General features: G+C 41.4%; 1 protein-coding gene across 7 annotated transcripts in view; it reads right to left on the bottom strand.

Moving 5' to 3' along the window:
• smog (G-protein coupled receptor 158 smog) overlaps window positions 1-20,790 on the bottom strand; it is a 205,192-nt gene that overhangs the window by 106,270 nt on the left and 78,132 nt on the right. For all 7 annotated transcript variants that reach the window (XM_076201999.1, XM_076202000.1, XM_076201996.1 and 4 more), the window contains exons 5-7: window positions 9,111-9,276; window positions 3,524-3,592; window positions 1,754-1,863 (exon numbers count right to left, since the gene is read on the bottom strand). In XM_076201999.1, the coding sequence (XP_076058114.1) occupies window positions 1,754-1,863; window positions 3,524-3,592; window positions 9,111-9,276 (345 nt within the window). The remainder of the gene's footprint in view (window positions 1-1,753; window positions 1,864-3,523; window positions 3,593-9,110; window positions 9,277-20,790) is intronic.

Below are 20,790 nucleotides of genomic sequence, written 5' to 3'. Positions count from 1 at the left end.
TGTTATGAATAATATGTCACCTGAGAAACATATAAATAAGATATTTGGAGAAACTTATAATTTAATAAGAACAATCAAAGTGGCATTTACATACCTGGATGAAGAAATGGTGAGGAAAATCCTAATCACCCTGATAAGACCAAGATTAGAATATGCAGAAACTATATGGTCACCAAGTACAAAAAAATGTATAAAAAAACTTGAAAGAATACAAAGAACAATCACAAAACTGCACCAACACTCTCAAAACTATCATATGAAGAGAGACTACAAAAACTTAAACTACAGACACTAGAGCAAAGAAGAGAGAGAGGAGATTTGATAGCTATTTACAGAATCATGAAAGGCATAGAAATTACTGATAGAGAGAATCTGATAAAATGGGATGACAGAAATACAAGAGGACACGGAAAGAAAATAAAAAAAGACAGCTATAGAAGAGATTTGAAAAAGAACAGCTTTCCTCACAGAGTAATAGACAGTTGGAACAAGTTAGATGAGAAAGTGGTGTGTGCAAAAACAATACATGAATTTAAAAATAGTTTAGATAAAATGAGATATGAAGACGGGACCCCACGAGCATAGCTCCCCTTCCCGTAAAATACAACTAGGTAAATACACACACACACGGTGGCGCAGTTGGTAGATCGCTGGACTGGGAAGTACAATAGTGTTCGCAGTACCCAGTTCGAATCCTGCCCAGGGCCGAAATTATTTCGGTATCGCTGTGCTTCGGGTCGCTACTCTGACTCTCGTGGGCGGGGAGTTGGGTGTGTGTGTGTGTGAAAGGTAGCATTACCCATAGATCGGTCATACGAGCTCTGAGCTCTCTTCCAGGAGGGAAATAGCTGTCGATCACGAGTCCAACACGTGATCCAAAGGTCAAGGTGAATACACACACACACACACACACACACACACACACACATTCTCAAAAACATAGTTATAGAAGAGATCTGAGGAACAGTTTTCCACATAGAGTGGTGGACACTTGGAACAAACTGGACAAAAAAAAAATAGTGTGTACAAAAAACATTCATGAATTTAACAGCAAAGTAGACACTGCGAGATACAAACGCAGGACACCTTGAGCATAACTCCCCTTCCCGTAAAATACTAGGTAAAAATTAGGTAAACTAGGTAAACACACACACACACACAATATATATATATATATATATATATATATATATATATATATATATATATATATATATACATACATACATGTAATAGAATTAGATGGATAGATAGGCTATGCATTCGTCACAACAAAATTGATCAAGTTCGCTGGCTTTTTTCAAATGTATCCAATTTTAAGCCCTTTGAAGCCAGAGGTCACTGAGGATAATATTGCTGTAAGCATCAAGCCTATTTCTTCAGCTTAAAGAACGTATTTGCCGTCGACGCGTTGGTACACTTTATGAATATTGCTCTCGCTAATGACAGATAATTCTGTACAACGATAGGGCCAACTCCATCGTAAACGTGTTGATAAAGACTACGTTTAAATTGAAGTGCGTCCCTCAACTGAACAAAATCGTCGTCTATTATCCCCCGTATCAGATCATTAGAAGGTACGCCTTCGTCGTAAGGATTTAAATGCATTTTGCGAAATAATTGCACCATTTATTATTTCCAACCTAATCCCCTCTTACTATACTACTATGCACTCACCTATATTCATTCGCTCCATGTAAGTTTTTCATCTGTGTTCTACACTATTGCCTCCATGGACATCTCCGTCACTTACCTGTAAAGCTTAAGGACTATGGAACCGTAGAAAAGCGCGAATCCCAACTCCCTAAACCAGGGCAAAGCCATACACAGAACTACACTCGGTTCCAGGTACTGCAAGAACACCTGCAAAAGGAAAGTTTATTAAGTAGTTGAAGACTTACACACACACACACAGAAGGAGAAAGAGAGATATGGCGGGTGGGAGAAAAAGAGTGCTGAAGAAAAATGGAGGGAAGACAGAGATACAGAGAGATTGCGCGTGTCTTGTGTGCGCCTGTGACAGAGAGAGATGGCTTGTGTGTGTGTGGGGAGAGAGAGAGAGAGAGAGAGAGAAACATGGCGGGGGAGGGATAGAGAGTTAGAGATATGGTTTGACGGAAAAAGAGAAAGAAGGAGAGGGATAGAGAAAGACAGAGAAAGGTGGTGGGGAGAGGGATAGAGATATAGAAAGAGATATGACAGGGAGAGAGAAAAAGAAGGAGAGATAGATAGAGAGAGAAAGAGAGAGAGAGAGGAAATAGATGGTAGGCTGATGATTTTGGAAACTGATATCGGAAAACCGGGAAATATCCTCATCACAAGAGCAAAGGTGGGAGGAAAGAGTTATTATCCTCGCGCACTCTAATTATGAGTCTGAAGTTCATAACCTACTTGCCAATAATGACAAAAAAAAAGCGCACAAAAAATCCACTCAAAAACAACTCAAGGGACTTTAAAAAAAATACAACAAGGTGAGGGGAGAATTAATCAGGTTGTTAATCCCAAGTTGCCCCTGTGTCTTTACGGGGGCCTGCCAAAAGTACACAAGGAAGGGACACCCGTGCGACATCATATTACTATTTCTGACAGAGGATGGTCCTCCACCAGCAAAATTTCTAAGCGATTTGATGCCCTTTCGTGATTCGGTTCTCAAGTTCCTACACCAACACTCGGAAAAATTTGTGTAACAACTAACGTATTTTCGTTTAGATATGAACATAAAAAAGATATATCATGCAAATACGTTGTGGCAATGATGAATCAAACACTCACCCCCCACCCCCCCAGGGAATTTCTTACTGTAGTAAGGGAATAAATAAACAAGTACAAATATTGCTAAGATGTGAATCTTAAGACTACGAACTCTACAACATGCCAGCCAAAGCTAATACATATTTTGGTCTTTGCTAGACGCGATCACCTCTGGGGGAAGATGGTTCCACTCTTGACCTTCGTCATTAACGATGCTCTTTTCTCATGGATAAAGTCAAAATGGCGAGGCACAGTGTGCCTGCCGCAGCAAGAATAAGATTTGATGAGGTCTGCACGGAAAGAATGAACCTTTCCAAGAATTTATATTTCTCCCTGAATAAAATGGTCTGACATTACCCTGAATAAGATTCTCTAGATCTCCTTAGCGAGTTAATAAGCTGAAGTGCATAAGCGTTCGTATGAATATATAGTATGGAAGTTTCATGCACTTCTGCAGAAAAAACAACTGAACATGTCAAGCACACACGTACTGTAAGTTTTGTTCACTGCATATAAAAAGAAAAGAATTAGTGTTTGCTTTATTCAGTGTACTACTGTTCGGAGTTTTTGTAGAAAATGGGGTGCAATTGTTTACCTGATCGACCCTGACATGTTGAAGACCCGCCGCCCACTAATAAAGATCTAAATCATATCCTAGATGTATCTCAGAATAAGGTATATCTCCAAGCAGTGGTAACACCACAAAACAAATGGAAGAGTATGATCGAATATGGATGAAAAGGTTAGTTCAAAGGCAATAGTCTTAGCTTACCGTACAATAGAGTATGATGGACCCTAGAAGAATGACCTCCAGCATCGTCCACAGCGAGGCACCCACCACCTGCAATTGAACGATAAACTGTAAGAATCTGTTTGTGTGTGTATTTACCTAGTTGTATTTTACGGGAAGGGGAGCTATGCTCGTGATGTCCCGTCTTCATATCTCATTTTATCTAAACTGTTTTTAAATCCATGTATTGATTTGGCACACACTACTGTGTGTGTGTGTGTGTGTGTATTCACTTGGTCTTTCACTTGGTCTTTTGGATCACGTGTTCGACTCGTGATCGACAGCTATTTCCCTCCTGGAAGAGAGCTCAGAGCTCGTAGGTCCGATCTATGGGTAATGCTATGACCTTTCACACACACACACACCCAACTCCCCGCCCACGAGAGTCAGAGTAACGACCCGAAGCGCAGCTGTACCGAAATTATGCTAGTTTCCCTGTCTTGGATAGAATTTTCTCTGCTGTTGTTTGTGACCTGAATTTAATCTTAATTGGTCTGGTCTTATCTGTACTATATTTTCCGAGTCTGAATTTTGGTTCATCTTCCTGGACTAATTTTAATAAACTGCTTACTCTTTCATTTTCCTCCTTGATTCTTGCAGTTCTATCTGGTTATACATTTCTTTTTGTCAGCTAATTCTCTTACTATATTCTCCTTTTGTCTCATCACTTTAATAACTGAGTCTTCATTATGTTCTTTCAATTGCTGTTTGACTATGTCAGTGAATGAAGTCCATTCGTTGAAGTGTGTGTGTGTGTGTGTGTGTGTGTGTGTGTGTGTGTGTGTGTGTGTGTGTGTGTGTGTGTGTGTGTGTGTGTGTGTGTGTATTTACCTAGTTGTATTTTGCGGGAAGGGGAGCTATGCTCGTGATATCCCGCCTTTGTATCTCGCAGTGTCTAGTTTGCTTTTAAACTCATGAACTCATAAACTCATAAACTCGTGTGTGTGTGTGTGTGTATTTACCTAGTTGTATTTTACGGGAAGGGGAGCTATGCTCGTGGGGTCCCGTCTTCATATCTCATTTTATCTAAACTATTTTTAAATTCATGTATTGTTTTTGCACACACCACTTTCTCATCTAACTTGTTCCAACTGTCTATTACTCTGTGAGGAAAGCTGTTCTTTTTCAAATCTCTTCTATAGCTGTCTTTTTTTCATTTTCTTTCCGTGTCCTCTAGTATTTCTGTCATCCCATTTTATCAGATTCTCTCTGTCAGTAATTTCTATGCCTTTCATGATTCTGTAAGTAGTTATCAAATCTCCTCTCTCTCTTCTTTGCTCTAGTGTCTGTAGTTCAAGTTTTTCTAGTCTCTCTTCATATGATAGTTTTGAGAGTGTTGGTGCCAATTTTGTAATTGCTCTTTGTATTCTTTCAAGTTTTTTTATACATTTTTTTGTACTTGGTGACCATATCGTTGCTGCATATTCCAATCTTGGTCTTATCAGGGTGATTAGGATTTTCTTCACCATTTCTTCATCCAGGTATGTAAATGCAACTTTGATTGTTCTTATTAGATTATAAGTTTCTCCAAATATCTTATTTATATGTTTCTCAGGTGACATATTATTCATAACAATGACTCCCAGGTCCTTCTCATTTTCTACTTTTTTTATTCCTTCTTCTCCCAATTTATATGCTCCTGTTATTCTGTTTTTGCTTTTTCCAAATTCCATTATACTACACTTTTTTGTATTGAACTCCATCTCCCATTTTCTACTCCATTCTTGTACCTTATTTAGATCTCTCTGTAGTGATTCACAATCTTCTTCAGTTTTCACTCTTTTCAGTAGTTTTGCATCATCTGCAAAGAAGCTCATATAGCTTTCTATTCCTTCATCCATATCATTAATATATATAGCAAACATTATTGGGGCCAGAACTGTTCCCTGCGGAACACCGCTTATTACTTCATCCCATTTTGAGTGTTGGTTTCTTATCACTACTCTCATTTTTCTTTCTTGCAAAAAGTCCTCCATCCAATTTAGTAGTTTGCCCTGTATTCCTCCTTCAGTTTCTAATTTCTTAAGCAACTTCTTATGTGGTACTTTGTCAAAAGCTTTCTTTAGATCTAAAAATGCACAGTCCGCCCATCCATCTCTTTCTTGTATTATATCTATTAGCCTTGAATAGAAAAATATTAAATTGGTGATGCATGATCGTCCTTGTCTGAATCCAAATTGCCTTGGATTTAACACTTTGTTTTTTTTTCTAAATATTTTACCCATCTACTTTTGATAATTCTTTCACAAATGTTTGCTATTGTACTTGTTAGAGACTGGTCTATAGTTTGTAGGTTCTTCTTTATTTCCTCCTTTGTATATAGGTACTATATTTGCTTTTTTCCAATCTTCTGGAACTTTTCCTTCTTTCAAGGAACTATTTAGTATGCTATGTATTTTGTCTGCCAGTTCATTCCTGCATTCTTTTAGTATCCAATTTGCTATTTCATCTGGTCCATGCGATTTTCTGACATCAAGATTATTCAAGTGTGTTAATATTTCATTCTTTGTTACTTCTATTTCTTCCATAGGGGGGACTTTCTCTTTCCATTCGTTCTCTTCAGGTTGTATGTTCTCCCTTGTAAACACTGATTTAAAATGTTTGTTCATAATTTCCGCCATTTCTATTTCCTCAGTGTATTCAACTCCCTCCTGTCTTAATTTCTCCAAGTCTTGTTTGTTTTTCAGTTTATTGTTTACAAATCTGTAGAATAGTTTCGGTTGATCTTTACACTTTTCTATGATATCTTTTTCATATTTTCTCTTTTCCTCTCTGCACATTTGTACATATTCATTTCTATAGCAGGTATATATTTTCCATTTTTCAGGTCTTCTGTCTTTTTTCCATCTGGTCCAGGCTTTGTCTCTTTTGTCTTTTAACTCCCTACAGCTTTTGTTGTACCAGCATTTTACATATTCTTTTTCTTGTTTTTGTCTTGGGACATACTTTTCCACTCCTTTTTTGTAAATTTTTGTCAAAATATTCCATTTCTCTTCTACTGTTGTTTCTTCTTTGTATATTTCTTCCCATTTTTCCTTTTGAAAGAATTCTCTTATTTTATCAAAGTTTGTTTTTTCATACATCATTCTTCCTTTTCTGTATTGTTCATTTCTTTTCATATATTTCTCTTCATTAAGTTCCAGTTCAATCAATATGTGGTCACTTTTACTTATTGGTGTTTTATATTCAATTTTGTCCACTATTCTAGGTTCGGATGTAATTACTAGGTCTAGTTTCGATGGCTCTTCTTCATTTCTATACCTAGTGTTCTCCTGTATCCATTGTGTCATTGTATGGTCAGTAACCATCTCGAGTAGAGCGTTTCCCCATGAGCCGTCTCCACCCTTTACTGTCATTTCTTCCCAGCAGATTTCTTTGCAATTAAAGTCGCCCATCATAACTATTTTTCCTCCCTCTTCCATTATCTTGTTTAATGTTATCTTTGTGTCCTCTAACATACTTTTATGTTCACTCTCTTCCCATGAGGCTGTTTTTGGGGGCACATAATTTATCACAAACTTTTTGTTCTTCTTATCTCTGTCTTCTACTTCCATCATTATCATCTCTACTGTATTCTTTCCATATGTGACACCCTTCACGTTTATATCCTTCTTAGTCAGGAACATAACTCCACCCCCTTCCTTTTTCACTCTGTTTCTAATCCAATAATTGTATGCATCATGTCCTACACTGTTGGGTGGTAGTGGACCTTTTAATTTTGTTTCTACAATTCCCATTATGTCTGGTTCTTTTTCTTTCAAATAATCATTCAGTTCATTCAATCCTGTTATTAATCCATCTATATTTGTGTAAGACACTCTTAGTTTTCTGCCACTTCCATTGTGTTCTCTGTTTCCCTTTTGTTTTTCTCTTGTATGTCGACTTTCTTTAGTTTCATATTCACTACTCTCCAATAGAATCTCTCTTTTTCTGACTCCGTTCTTATCTCGTTTTTTTCCTTTGCTTCAAGTCTTTTCTGTTTTTCTTCCTCTCTTTCCTCTTTATTCATTTCCCTTTTTATCCATACCTTTTTATATTGTTCACTTGTTGCTAGTTTCCCTGTTTTGGATAAGATATTCTCAGCCGTAGTTTGTGACCTGAATTTAATCTTGATTGGTCTGGTCTTGTCTGTACTATATTTCCCTAGCCTGAATTTCTCTTCGATTTGTTTCATTATTTCTGGTTCATCTTCCTGAACTAATTCTAGTAAATTTCTTACTTTTTCATTTTCCTCTTTGATTCTTGTGGTTCTATCTGGGTTATGTTTCTCTTCCATTCCTAATATAATTATACATTTCTTTTTGTCTGCTCTCTTACTATATTCTCCTTCTGTCTCATCACTTTAATAACTGAGTTTTCAGTTTGTTCATTCATTTGCTGTCTGATTATGTCAGTGAATGCAACCTTGCTATTTTCACGATTTTTTTTCCAACCCTCCTTGTTCTCCTTATTATTCTCCTTTAAGACTTTATTCTCATCTTTTACTTCTTTTAACTGTTTTTTTAATTCTTCAATTTCCTTAGTTAAGTTTTTGTTCGCCTTCTCTAGTTCTTCCAATTTTTCAACTCTTCGTATAATACTGTCAACATGACCGAACCTATGCTCCAAGTCCTCGATCATCTTATCGACCTTCTCTTCTAGTCTTGTCAGTCGGGGGGGGGGTGTTTGTGTCCCCCCCACCCTCTTTAAATCCCTGGAAAATATTCTCATCACTTTCTACTGTATTGCTCTTGTCTATACTTCTAATCTTTACATTTTTATTAGACATTTCATCGTCATCGGGAGGCCTTTTGTTTACCTTTCGTCTGTTTGCCTGGGCCAAGTCTACTCCTTCCTCATTTCCTTCCATTTCCCTCAGTAATCCCTCCCCCTGTCCTCTTTCCCTACTTTCCTACTACTCCACGAGCAATTTCCCCCCCACCCTGTAAATACAATAGGCACTTCTCTTTGCGTTGGGATCCACAAACTTCAATTCTCTTCAGAACGTCTTCTAAGCCGTCCATTCGTTGAAGTGTGTGTGTGTGTGTGTGTGTGTGTGTGTGTGTGTGTGTGTGTGTGTGTGTGTGTGTGTGTGTGTGTGTGTGTGTGTGTGTGTGTGTGTGTGTGTGTTTGTGTGTGTGTGTGTGTATTCACCTCGGATCTGCTGCAGTCTCTGTCGAGACAGCCAGACACCACCCTACGGCAGTGAGCTCAGAGCTCATTATTTGCCGATCTCTGGGTAGGTCTGAGACCACTCACACACCACACACCGGGACAGCAAGGTCACAACTCCTTGACTAACGTCCCGTACCTACTCACTGCTAGGTGAACAGGGGTTACACGTGAAAGGAGACAAACCCAACTTATCTCCGCCCGGCCGGGGAATCGAACCCCGGTTCTCTGGCTTGTGAGGCCAGTGCTTTACCAATCCGCCACCGAGCCGTGTGTGTGTGTGTGTGTGTGTGTGTGTGTGTGTGTGTGTGTGTGTGTGTGTGTGTGTGTGTGTGTGTGTGTGTGTGTGTGTGTGTGTGTGTGTGTGTGCCTGTGTGTGTGTGTATGTGTGCGTATGTGTGTAATCCGTCCGTACTACCTTGCACTTCCTGAGCTTGAACACGATGACGGAGAGGGCGAGGCAGGCCAGGACGCAGACGGCCTGCACCAGCACAGGCACCAGCCTGCTGACGGCGTTGTACCGTGCCACACACACCAAACCCTCTTCGCGACATTCCTCGCAGCCCTCTGGACACGGTAAACATCTGCATAGAAGGAACGAATGAAAGTCTGCATGGAAGAGTTTATGCTGCTAACTATTATTAGGTTCTGTACCTGACACATGTATAGTTGATGTAAAGCGAGTTATGAATGCAAATTTCAGCAGAAAATGTATTCTGAATATTCAAAGATGTAGTAATAATACGTTATAAACTCAAATTTCTAAGCATATGATAATGACTACTAAAAACCCTTTTATGTACTGAATCATACGCCTGATGGATAACTCATGCTACAGGATATGACATAGTGTATACACACACACACACACACACACACACATATATATATATATATATATATATATATATATATATATATACACACATTACATATATATATATATATATATATATATATATATATATGTGTGTACATACACTTATATATACTTGGATGTGAATGTGGCGGGAAAGGGAGGAGTGGGAGTGGAGGTAGAATGTACATTAAGAGAAGGGAGTAAATGCCTTGGTGGATTAAAAAGTGTAACGAGAAATAAACATTTGGGAATGGATGCGAAGAGGAGATTGTATGAAGGAGTGATTGTGCCAACACACTGTATGTAGTAGAAACATGGAACATAGGAGAGGAAGAGAGGAGGAGTTTGAATGTGTTTGAGACGAGGTGTCTGAGAAGTATGATAGGCATTACTAGGCTAGAGTGAGAAACGAGGAGAGGAGAACGGGGGTGGTAAGGGAGTTGGGAGATAGGGTTGATGAAAGAGTATTGGGATGGTTTGGACACATGTAAAGAATGAGTGAAGAAAGATTAGTTAAAGAGGTGTGGAAGGCAGATGTGGAAAGAGTGAATATGAGAGAGCGACCAAGGATGAGATGGATGGATGGGGTAAAAGGGGCATTGGGAAAGAGGGGAATGTCTGTTGAGGAAGGACGGGAGAGGACAGAAGATAGGGGTGAATGGAAAATGGTTGTGTATGAATGATGCTGTGATGCATGAGGTGGAGTGGGTGGGGAGATGGGGAGTAAGGGAGTGAAAAATAAATTGACGCAGTCCGAAGAGGTTTCTCCCCGTCTTCTCCATTTCTGCATGAGGGGACGGAGAGGGGGGAGGTCGCCGATTTAATTAAGCGACCTTGCTGTGGATGTACTTTGTCTTGCGACTCTACTTCTGACCAAGGGCAATGGTCGAGATGCAAGGATGACCCGTCATTCAGGAGGAGCCAAGATAAGAGGGAGGGAAGAGGGTAGATGGGAGTGGAGTATGTGGGGATGGAATGGCTGGGATTGGCATTTGTGCCTTTGTTTTTTGGCTGCCTCCTTTGTACATACATACATACATACATATACCAAAGGCTTTTTTCCCCCAAAAAGAAAAAGGCATAGAAACCACTCCCACCCATTTCATTTCCCTTATATTCCACTCCCCTCCACCCTCCTCCCTCCCCCCTATCTTGACACCTCCTGGATGACGGGTCATTCCTGCATCCTGTCCACTGCCCTGTGTCAGAAGCAGTGTCGCTAGACAAAGCACATCCACAGCAAGGCCGCTTTATAAATTCGGCGACCCCCCCCCCTCTCCGTCCCCTCATGCAGGAAAGGAGAAGATGGGGAGAAATCCCTTCGGGCTGCGTCATTTTTTTTTTTTTTTTTTCATACATACTTCCTCAGCCCCCATCTCCCACCCACTCCACCTCGTGCATCACAGCCTCATCTATACACAACCCTTCTCCATTCACCCCTATCTTCTGTCCTTTCCCGTCCTTCCTCAACAGACATTCCTCTCTTTTGTAAAGCCCCTTTCACCCCATCCATCCATCTCATCCTAGGACGCCCCCTCATATTCACGCCTTCCACCTCTGCCTTCCACACTTCTTTTACTAATCTTTCTTCACTCATTCTTTCCATGTGTCCAAACCATCCTAATACTCTTTCATCAACCCTATCTCCCAGCTCCATTTCCACCCCTGTTCTCCTCACCTCCTCATTTCTCACTCTATCTAGCCTAGTAACCCCTATCATACTTCTCAGACATTTCATCTCAAACACATTCAAACTCCTTCTCTCTCTCTCTCTCTCTCTCTCTCTCTCTCTCTCTCTCTCTCTCTCTCTCTCTCTCTCTCTCTCTCTCTCTCTCTCTCTCTCTCTCTCATGTTCCATGTTTCTGCCCCGTTCATTGCTGTTGGCACAATCACTCCTTTATATAACCTCCTCTTAGCATCCATTCCCAGATGTCTATTTCTCATTACACTTTTTAATCCACCAAGGCATTTACTCGCTTCTCTCAATCTACATTCTAACTCCACCTTCACTCCTCCCTTTTCTGTCACATTCACAACAAAGTATTTGAAACTATCCACTTCCTCCAGTTTCTTACTCTTAATGCTCATTTCCAGCCTACTGTCACTCTCTCCCCTTGTACATCCCATCACCTTACTTTCGCCCACATTTATCTTCAACTTCCTTCTTTCACACACCTTCTCAAACTCTGTCACTAACTTCCTCAATCCCTCCTCTGATCCTGCTACAAGCGCAGTGTCGTCGGCAAACAACAACTGGCTTACCTTCCACTTTTCTCCATTTTCTTTAATCATCTCCAACCCCTGACCCACTACCCTTGCATTCACCTCTCGCACCACCTCATCCATGTAAAGATTGAACAGCCAGGGTGACATAACACATCCCTGACGAAGTCCCACCTTTACCTCAAACCATTCACTCTCTCCATTTTTTAATCCTAACGCAAGCTCTATTAATCTCATAAAAACTCTTGACTGCTCTTTAGCTTTCCTCCTATCCCATATATCTGCAGTACCTCCCACAGTGCCTTCCTGTCTACCCTGTCGTAAGCCTTTTTCAGATCCATAAAACCCCCCAAAAAATCCTTACCTTTTCCTATAGCTTTCTCATATATCTGTCTTACGACAAAAATCTGATCTACACATCTCCTACATGTCCTAAAACCACACTGTTCCTCACCAATTACTCCCTCTGTTCCTCTCCTGATCCTCTCAATCAAGACCCTCCCATAAGCCTTCCCAACTACACTCAACAAGCTGATCCCTCTGTAACTACCACACTCACACTTGTCCCCCTTTCCTTTGTAAAGCGGAACTATACAGGAACTCCTCCAGTCCTCTAGCACTCTACCCTTTCTTAAACAAACATTAAATAACCTCACCAGCCAGTCCACCATAACTGCACCTCCTTTCTTCAGACATTCTGCATGGCATCCATCCAACCAGGTGCCTTACCTGCTCTAATCATCTTAACAGCTGCTTTCACTTCATCCTTCCCTATTTCTCCTTCATTTTCCTCACTTATCACTCTCATTTTCTTAGCGCTTCCCACTGCAACTACCTTTCCCTCCCTATCCTCCTTCACATTTAGCAACTCCCTAAAATACTCTGCCCACCTTCCTCTCACTGCCCTCTCTTCCATTATCATCTCTCCATCTGCACCTTTTCTTCTCTACTTGATTCGCCTCCTCTTCCTCTTTTAACTTCCTTCCAAAACATCTTTTTATTACTTTCAAAATTTTCTGTCATACTCTTTCCCCATTTCACATCTGCTCTCCTCTTTACTTCCTTTATCTTATGCTTTGCTTCCTTTCTCTTTACTTTGTACCTCTCATACGATTCCCTCGTCCTAATTTGTAGCCAATCTATGAATGCCTGCTTCTTCTCTTCTACACATTTCTTTGCTTCCTCATCCCACCACTCACTACCCTTCCTTCTATTTCCTCCCGCCCTCCTTGTTCCACACACCATCTTTGCACACCTTATGACTCCCTCTTTGAACCATCCCCATTCCTCCTCCACTCCTAGTTCTACTCTATCCTTTACTTTCTCCCACTCCTCTCTCAACTTCTTCTTATACTCATTCTCCTTTTTTTCCTCATTTAAGCAGTTCACTCTAGTACCTCCCTACCTTCTGCCCTTTTCCTCTTTCTCCACCTATTCTCCACTCTCAATTTACCTTCCACCAGGAAATGATCTGATATTCCCCCACTCTCTCCCCTTAGGACATGTACATCTTTAACTCCCCCTACCATACTCCTGGTCACCACTATATAGCCCATTAACGCTCTATCTGCCACCCTTCCATTCACCACCCTCTCCCATGTGTACTTATGCTTGACGTTCTTCTTAAACACTGTATTTGCTATCATCAACTCTCTTTCTAGACACATCTCCACCATCAATTCTCCACTACGATTTTTGCCTGGGTTTCCATACTTCCCAAACACTCCGTGAATTGGTTCATTTCCTACCCTAGCATTTAGGTCTCCCAATACAACTACATTGACATTTCTCCCTAATCCCTCTATGCACTCATTTATATCTACCCAAAATGCCTCCCTTTCCTCTACGCTCTTCTCACTACTAGGCCCATACGCACTTACAAAAACCCACATCTCCTTTCCCAGTTTCACCTTCATCCACATCAACCTTTATGACACCTTCCACTCCACTACACACTTACTTATCTCTTCTCTTACTAGTATAGCCACCCCTTCTCTCCCTCGTCCACTCTTCACTCCTGATAACCTCCCACTTACACTCCCTAACTCACAGTTGCCCTTCCCTGTCATTTTAGTTTCACTCAAAGCCAGTACATCTTTCTTCTCACAAACATACTGTCTATCTCTTCCCTTTTACTCTCATCTGTACCACATCCACGCACATTAAAAGACCAAACCTTAGGGTACTGGTTGGAAAACTCCCAGACCCTCTTATGCTTTTACTTTCTTTTTTAGGAATGTCCCCTTTTGGGGTTACAGGTAGTAGGACTCCTAATCCCAACCCCCGTCCCTTTTTTGTCGCCTTTTACGACTCAAGTGGAAATACTTGGTGGCAGTATTATTTTCCCCCACCACAGGGTAGGTAGGCGAAAAAAGGAAATGAATATTCAGAGAAATGGTACAGGAAAATAACAAGGGGTCAAAGAGAACTTTGCCCCCCCCCCCCTCCCCGAGGGCGGGGCGGGGCGGGGCGGCACTTGGGCATGCCACAGGGGTTCTGCACAGGGTGAGGTTTATGTTTGTGGAGCTCGGCGCGCTTGGCCTTCGATTTGACGTAAATTCTCAGTGGTTTGGCGTCTGTGTTGCCGACTATGAGTGGTGGACGTGAAATCGAACGTGACAAGATTGCTGCTATAGTGGTCCTGTTTAAGGCAGGGCATTCTGGGAAGTAAATCTCTGAAAATACAGGAGCAACAGAGTGTTGCTGGTTGTTCCGTTTAAAGGGTGGTGGAGGAGGGGGGGGCGTGACTACCTATCCCACGTCAGCGCTGTGGCAGGCCCAGGAGACTGATATCACACACTTTAAATGTTATTAAGCGTAAGATAGACAAGTCTCCACGTAAATTTGCTAAACAAATTCAGCAGGAAAACCCGAAGTAATATATCAGGTGGTGTGTCTCTTCGCACCAGTTATTTATCTACTTATTTGTTTGTTTAATTGTTTGTTTATTCATTTATTAATTTATTTCTTTACTTATATATTTATTTATTTATTCATTTGTTTGTTTATCTATTTGTTCATTTACTTATTTATTCACGTATTTATTTGTTTATTTTTTAATCATCCATTTACTTTATTTATATTTTGCTTATTTTTGTCTATTTATCAATAAATTAATAAAAAAAATATAATTTATATACTAATATATATATATATATATATATATATATATATATACACATACATATATATATATATATATATATATATATATATATATATATATATATTTGTATGTGTTTATTATTCATTTATCTTCCCCATAGAGAAATGGTGCTACGTATGTACTACAACAACTAGCCCTTCCCTTATTCTGTTCCACGAACCTAGCCGCCTACCCTTTACCACTTCTACGACTCCCCTGTGGTACGGGGTAGGGGAAGAATTCCGCCACCGTGATTCCTATGCGAGTCGCAAAATGCAACAAAATGGGACGGGTTGATGGGACTAGGGATTCTGTTCACTGTATGTTCATCCTACGTCAACTCAAGGCAAAAGAAAGGTCTGGGACGCGATCTTCAAGCAGAGCTCTAAAATTTGGGTCATCAAATGCGCATGGTTGTGGTACAGATAAAAAGGAAGACATTGGCAGTAAAAGATTGGCAGAAGGAAGATGGATGTGTTAACGTTAAGTTGAAAAGGATGGGTGCTTTTGAGGTGGGGGAGAATGATGAGGGAGTGAGGGAGGGAAGGAGTGGTTTGGGCGGTAAGTGATGAGAAAGAAAAGCGCCTGGTGGAGTGGAGGGACTGGGTCTTCTTCAAGGTTGTGGGTCAGAAAGAAATTGGGAAGGGATATGTGGGCTTCTGTGAGTGCAGTGGTGCTTGGGGATCTCATTGCTAGAGTAGGAGAGACAATAGATGGAATAGCATGGAAATATGGAGAACCAGGTAATCATATTGGAGATGTGATGTAGGAGATGTGTTCAGAAAGGGAGTTGATGATACCAAACACAATGTTTGTTTAAAAAGAGAACCAAGAGTAAGTATACATGGAAAACGATGGTGGTGGATGGAAAGGTGGTTGATAGGGCATCAATGCACAAGAAGAGTCCTGGACAGTCATGATTTCAGGAGAGAAAGTTGGGGAGTTTCAGATTATTTTTTGGAAGAAGGGAAATTGTGAGTGAAGGAAATGAGTGGGTGGTAGAAAGTTGATCGGAATTGATAAAAATGAATGAGGAAAAAAAAAAGGGGGGGGGAAGGAATACCATAAGCTGAGATAATAAGTATTGGAGGAGGTAGTGAGGGAGAGAGGGGCAGGTAAAAATAGAAGAAGAATGGGTATGTGTTCAGGAGGAGGAAACTAATTGTGAAAAAATTGTATGTGGGACGGTGGAATTGGAAGGAGCAGAAACAAGGGTAGTAAAAGGTGGTAGGAAGAGGTGAAGGCATTGGTATGAGAGAAAAACCGATCATATGTAGATCTGTTGCAAAGTAGGACTAGGGAAGTATGTATATAAGAGGTACAAGAAGAGAGAAGGAAAATGTAAAGTAAGGGAGGCAAAGAGGAGAGTAGATGATAAACGGGGTAGGAGTATGACATTGCTTTAAGAATATAAAAAGTATTTTTGGAAGAAAATGAAGAGAGTGAAGGGGTGAGTCATGGAGAGAGAACAAGGTAGAGGGTGGAGATGTACAGATGTTAATAGAGTTGGAGGCGGTACCGGAAAGATGGGTAGAGTATTTCAGAGAGTTGTTGGATACAGAGAAGGTCAGGGAGGAATTGATTCTTGGAGTGGGACGATCTAGGAATATGACTCCGATGGGAGGGAAAATGACAGGGATATCAGAAAAGATAAGGGGCAAAGAACATTAAAAATTATGAGAGTTGGTAAGGCACCAGGGTTGGATGAATGTCATGCGCAATGTCTAACAAAGAGAGGAACGGTTGTAGTAGATGGGCTGTTTGATGTGTGCCTAAAAGAGGGTGTGTTCCGGAGGACTGTAGGAGTTTGTCTAATTCTACTTTACAAAGGAAAAGGGTACAAATGTGAATGTAGTAGTTTTAGTGATCAGTTTATTGAGTGTAGTTGGAGAGGGATATTGGAGTGTTAATTAAGAGGATTAAGAGAGGACCAGAGGGAATAATTGATGATGAACAGTATGGGTTTAGAAGAAACAGACGGCCCATGGATCAATTTTTCGTTGTAAAGAAGATTTGTGAAAATTTGTTGGCAAAAGGTATGGGTGATTTTTGCGCCTTATAGACTCAGATTGTTTATGGCAGGGTTGACAAGAAGGCACTGTGGGAGGTATTGCAGATAGAGGGATAGGGAGGAAGCTGTTAAGAGCATTCATTTGTTTTACATGGGTAATAGAGCTTGTGTTAGGGCTGGGAATAGCAAAAGTGAGTGGTTTGAGGTGAATGTGAGGCTGCGCCAGAGCTGCGTTATGTTGCCATGGCTGGTTAATATGTGCATGGATGTTAGTTAGATGCCAGGATGATGGTCAGAGGAGTGGAGATGGTTAGACGACAGACTGGAGGGACGTGGGAGGTGAGCCAGTAGTTGCGTTCTGATGTACGTAACTGCGCTTGTGGTGGCTGGCTCAGAATAAAGCCTGCGGCAGTTGATGACGAAGTTTGGGAAGGTATGCTATAGGAGGAATTTGAAGGTAAATGTGAATGAAAGTAAGGTACTGTGATATACAAGAGGTGAGTGTGGCAGCAAGCTGGCTGGGGTAAGTCTGAAAGGAGAGAGGTTATGGGAAGTGGGAATAGTTTTAGATATTTAGGGTCACATGGTGCAGCAGAAAACAGAGGAGTCGGGGCGGAGGTCAACTGTAAAGTAAGGGAAGCAAGTAAATATCTTTGGGGAAGGAAAATTGTTATGAGAAATAGGTATCGGGAGATACATGCGAACAGAAGACTGTATGAAGGGGTGATTGTGTCTACGACACCGTAAGGTAGAGACTTGTGATTTAAGGGAGGCAGAAATGAGAAATTTTAATGTGTTCGGGAAGTATAGTGACGCTCGCGAGGATGGACAGAGTAAGAAATGAGAGGGTGAGCAGTGGTGGAATAGGTGCTGTCAGTTAGAGTACATGAAATGAAATTGGGATGGTTTGGGCACATGAAAGGGCGAAGGAGGAAAGACTAACAAAAAGACTGTGCAAGTCAGAGTTTGATGGAGTGAACTTCAGAAGACCATGAATGAGATGGATGGGTGGGGTGAAGAGCCACCCCCACCCCTCTTACGTAAAAGGAGAATCACTGTTGACCAGGGAAGGGTGAGGCCAAGAGAGAGGTTAGGTGGGAGAGTGGGAGTGGAGGATGGCTCTGAATGGAATATGAATTGACGCTCCCGGAAGAGATTTATCCTCGTCTTCAATACTTTCGCGTGGGGGGGGGGGGAGAAGAGGGAAGGTTGGCATGTCAATGAAGCAGTTGGCACTGCTGAGGATGTGATGTGTCTTGGTGCATTGTTTCTGACCCGGACAGTGAATGGGAGCACAGGGATGATGACCCGACATCCACGAGGAGCTAAGATGAGAGGGCAACTAACGGGTGACGGATGGAGGTGGGATGTTTGGGTGCTCCATGCCTAGGCTTGCCACCTGCCTGACAAGGGGGAAGAAACCTAATGATAGGTAGATAGATAGAGAGATAGATAGATAGATAGATAGATAGAGAGAGAGAAAGTTTGAGAGAGAGAGAACATACATAAGAACATAAGAATAAAGGAGACTGCAAAAGACCATAAGGCCTACACTAGGCAGCTCCGTATCCATCACCACCTGTCATCCCCATCCATAAAGTTGTCTAATCGTTTTTTAAAACAACTGATAGTTCCAGCGCTTACTACATGGTTACTACGTTTATTCCATTCATTGACCACCCTATTAGTAAACCAATTCTTGCCTATTTCCTTCTTAAATCTAAATTTGTCCAGTTTATAACCATTACTGCGAGTCCTGCCCTGTTGTTTTATTATGATGACCTTGTTTGCATCACTTGTTATAGCCTTTGATCCACTTGAACACTTCTATTAGATCACCCCGCACTCTGCGTCTTTCCAGAGAGTGTAAGTTTAGGTGCCTAAGCCTCTCTTCGTAAGGCAAATTTCCGAGTCCTTGTATCATTTTGGTCATTCTTCTCTGTACTGATTCTAGTGAATTTATGTCCATTCTGTAGGACGGAGACCAAAACTGTACCGCATAGTCAAGGATGGGTCTAACCATCGCTAGATAGAGTTTAATAATTACCTCTGCACTTCTATTCGTTACCGTCCTAACAATGAAGCCTAATGCTCTGTTAGCTTTATTTCTGGCGCTAATGCACTGCTTCCTGGTTTTAAGGTCCGGACTCATCAGAACTCCCAAGTCCCTCTCGCACTCAGATTTTTCTAAAAACGTGTTATCTAAGTTGTATCTATTTTCGGGGTTGTGTAGCCCTACGTTTAACACGCTACACTTAGAGATATTGAAGTTCATTTGCCATTTCACCGACCATGTTAACAGTTTATTAAGATCATCCTGCAGAATCTGGGCGTCGTCTCCTGACCTAATTAGGCGTCCTATTTTAGTGTCGTCCGCAAACTTACTAACATCACTATTTAACCCATCGTCTAAGTCGTTTATATACATAATGAACAACAAAGGAGCCAAAACCGAGCCCTGGGGGACCCCGCTAGTAACATTGCCCCACCTAGATTTTATTCCATTTATGGTGACCCGCTGTTCTCTGTTACTAATCCAAGCTCTAATCCATTCTAACACTTTTCCTCCTATGCCATGGGCTTTGATTTTATTTAGTAGTCTCTGGTGTGGCACTTTGTCGAACGCTTTGCAAGTCAAGGTAAATAACATCGTAATTTTCATTGTTGTCTGACGCCTTATATACTTTAGTGTAAAAGGATAGAAGATTAGTCACACATGACTTATTCTTGGAGAAACCATGCTGTGAATCACGAATTAAATTATGCCCTTCAATGTGAGAGAGAGAGAGAGAGAGAGAGAGAGAGAGAGAGGGAGAGAGAGAGAGAGAGAGAGAGAGAGAGAGAGAGAGAGAGAGAGAGAGGTTAACTTATTTATTTAATCATTTGCCCCCCCCCTTTTTTTTTCTTTTTTTTTTTTGTATGGCTTATATTAGTCTTTCATCATCTACCAACAGACCTCCTTTGTTATTTGTTCTTTCTTTGCTCTTCTTACGATTTGGGTAGTCCCATTTTTCCGACCCTCTCATCTTAGAATTAGGCTGCGGATCATTCAATGTGTGTGTGTGTGTGTGTGTGTGTGTGTGTGTGTGTGTGTGTGTGTGTGTGTGTGTGTGTGTGTGTGTGTGTGTGCGTGTGTGTGTGTGTGCGTGTGTGTGTGTGTGTGTGTGTGTGTGTGCGCGCGCGCGCGCGCGCGCGCGTGTGTGTGTGTGTGTGTGTTGTGTGTGTGTGTGTGTGTGTGTGTGTGTGTGTGTGTGTGTGTGTGTGTGTGTGTATGTATTCACCTTGGTCTTTTGGATCACGTGTTGGACTCGTGATCGACAGCTATTTCCCTCCCAGAAGAGAGCTCAGAGCTCGTATGACCGATCTATGGGTAATGCTATGACCTTACACACACACACACACACAACTCCCCGCCCACGAGTCAGAGTAACGACCCGAAGCGCAGCGATACCGAAATAATTTCGTCCCTGGACAGGATTCGAACCAGGTACTGCGAGCACCACCGTACTTGACAGTCCAGCGCTCTATCAACCGCGCCACGGAATCGTGTTATGTGTGTGTGTGTGTGTGTGTGTGTGTGTGTGTGTGTGTGTGTGTGTGTGTGTGTGTGTGTGTGTGTGTGTGTGTGTGTGTGTGTGTGTGTGTGTGTGTGTGTGTGTGTGTGTGTGTGTGTGTGTGTGTGTGTGTGTGTGTGTGTGTGTGTGTGTGTGTGTGTGTGTGTGTGTGTGTGTGTGTGTGTGTGTGTGTGTGTGTGTGTGTGTGTGTGTGTGTGTGTGTGTGCACGCAAAGCAAAAGGAAGACAAAATATAACTATCGGTAGAGGCAAAACGTCTTATAGGCGCATTTATGTTCTGGAACCT

This window comes from Oratosquilla oratoria, chromosome 18 (genome assembly GCF_046742065.1).
Source record: "Oratosquilla oratoria isolate Oo_2021 chromosome 18, ASM4674206v1, whole genome shotgun sequence".
Taxonomy (NCBI): domain Eukaryota; kingdom Metazoa; phylum Arthropoda; class Malacostraca; order Stomatopoda; family Squillidae; genus Oratosquilla; species Oratosquilla oratoria.
Note: the sequence above shows the minus strand (reverse complement) of the source record. Positions and strands in the feature narration are given on the sequence as shown.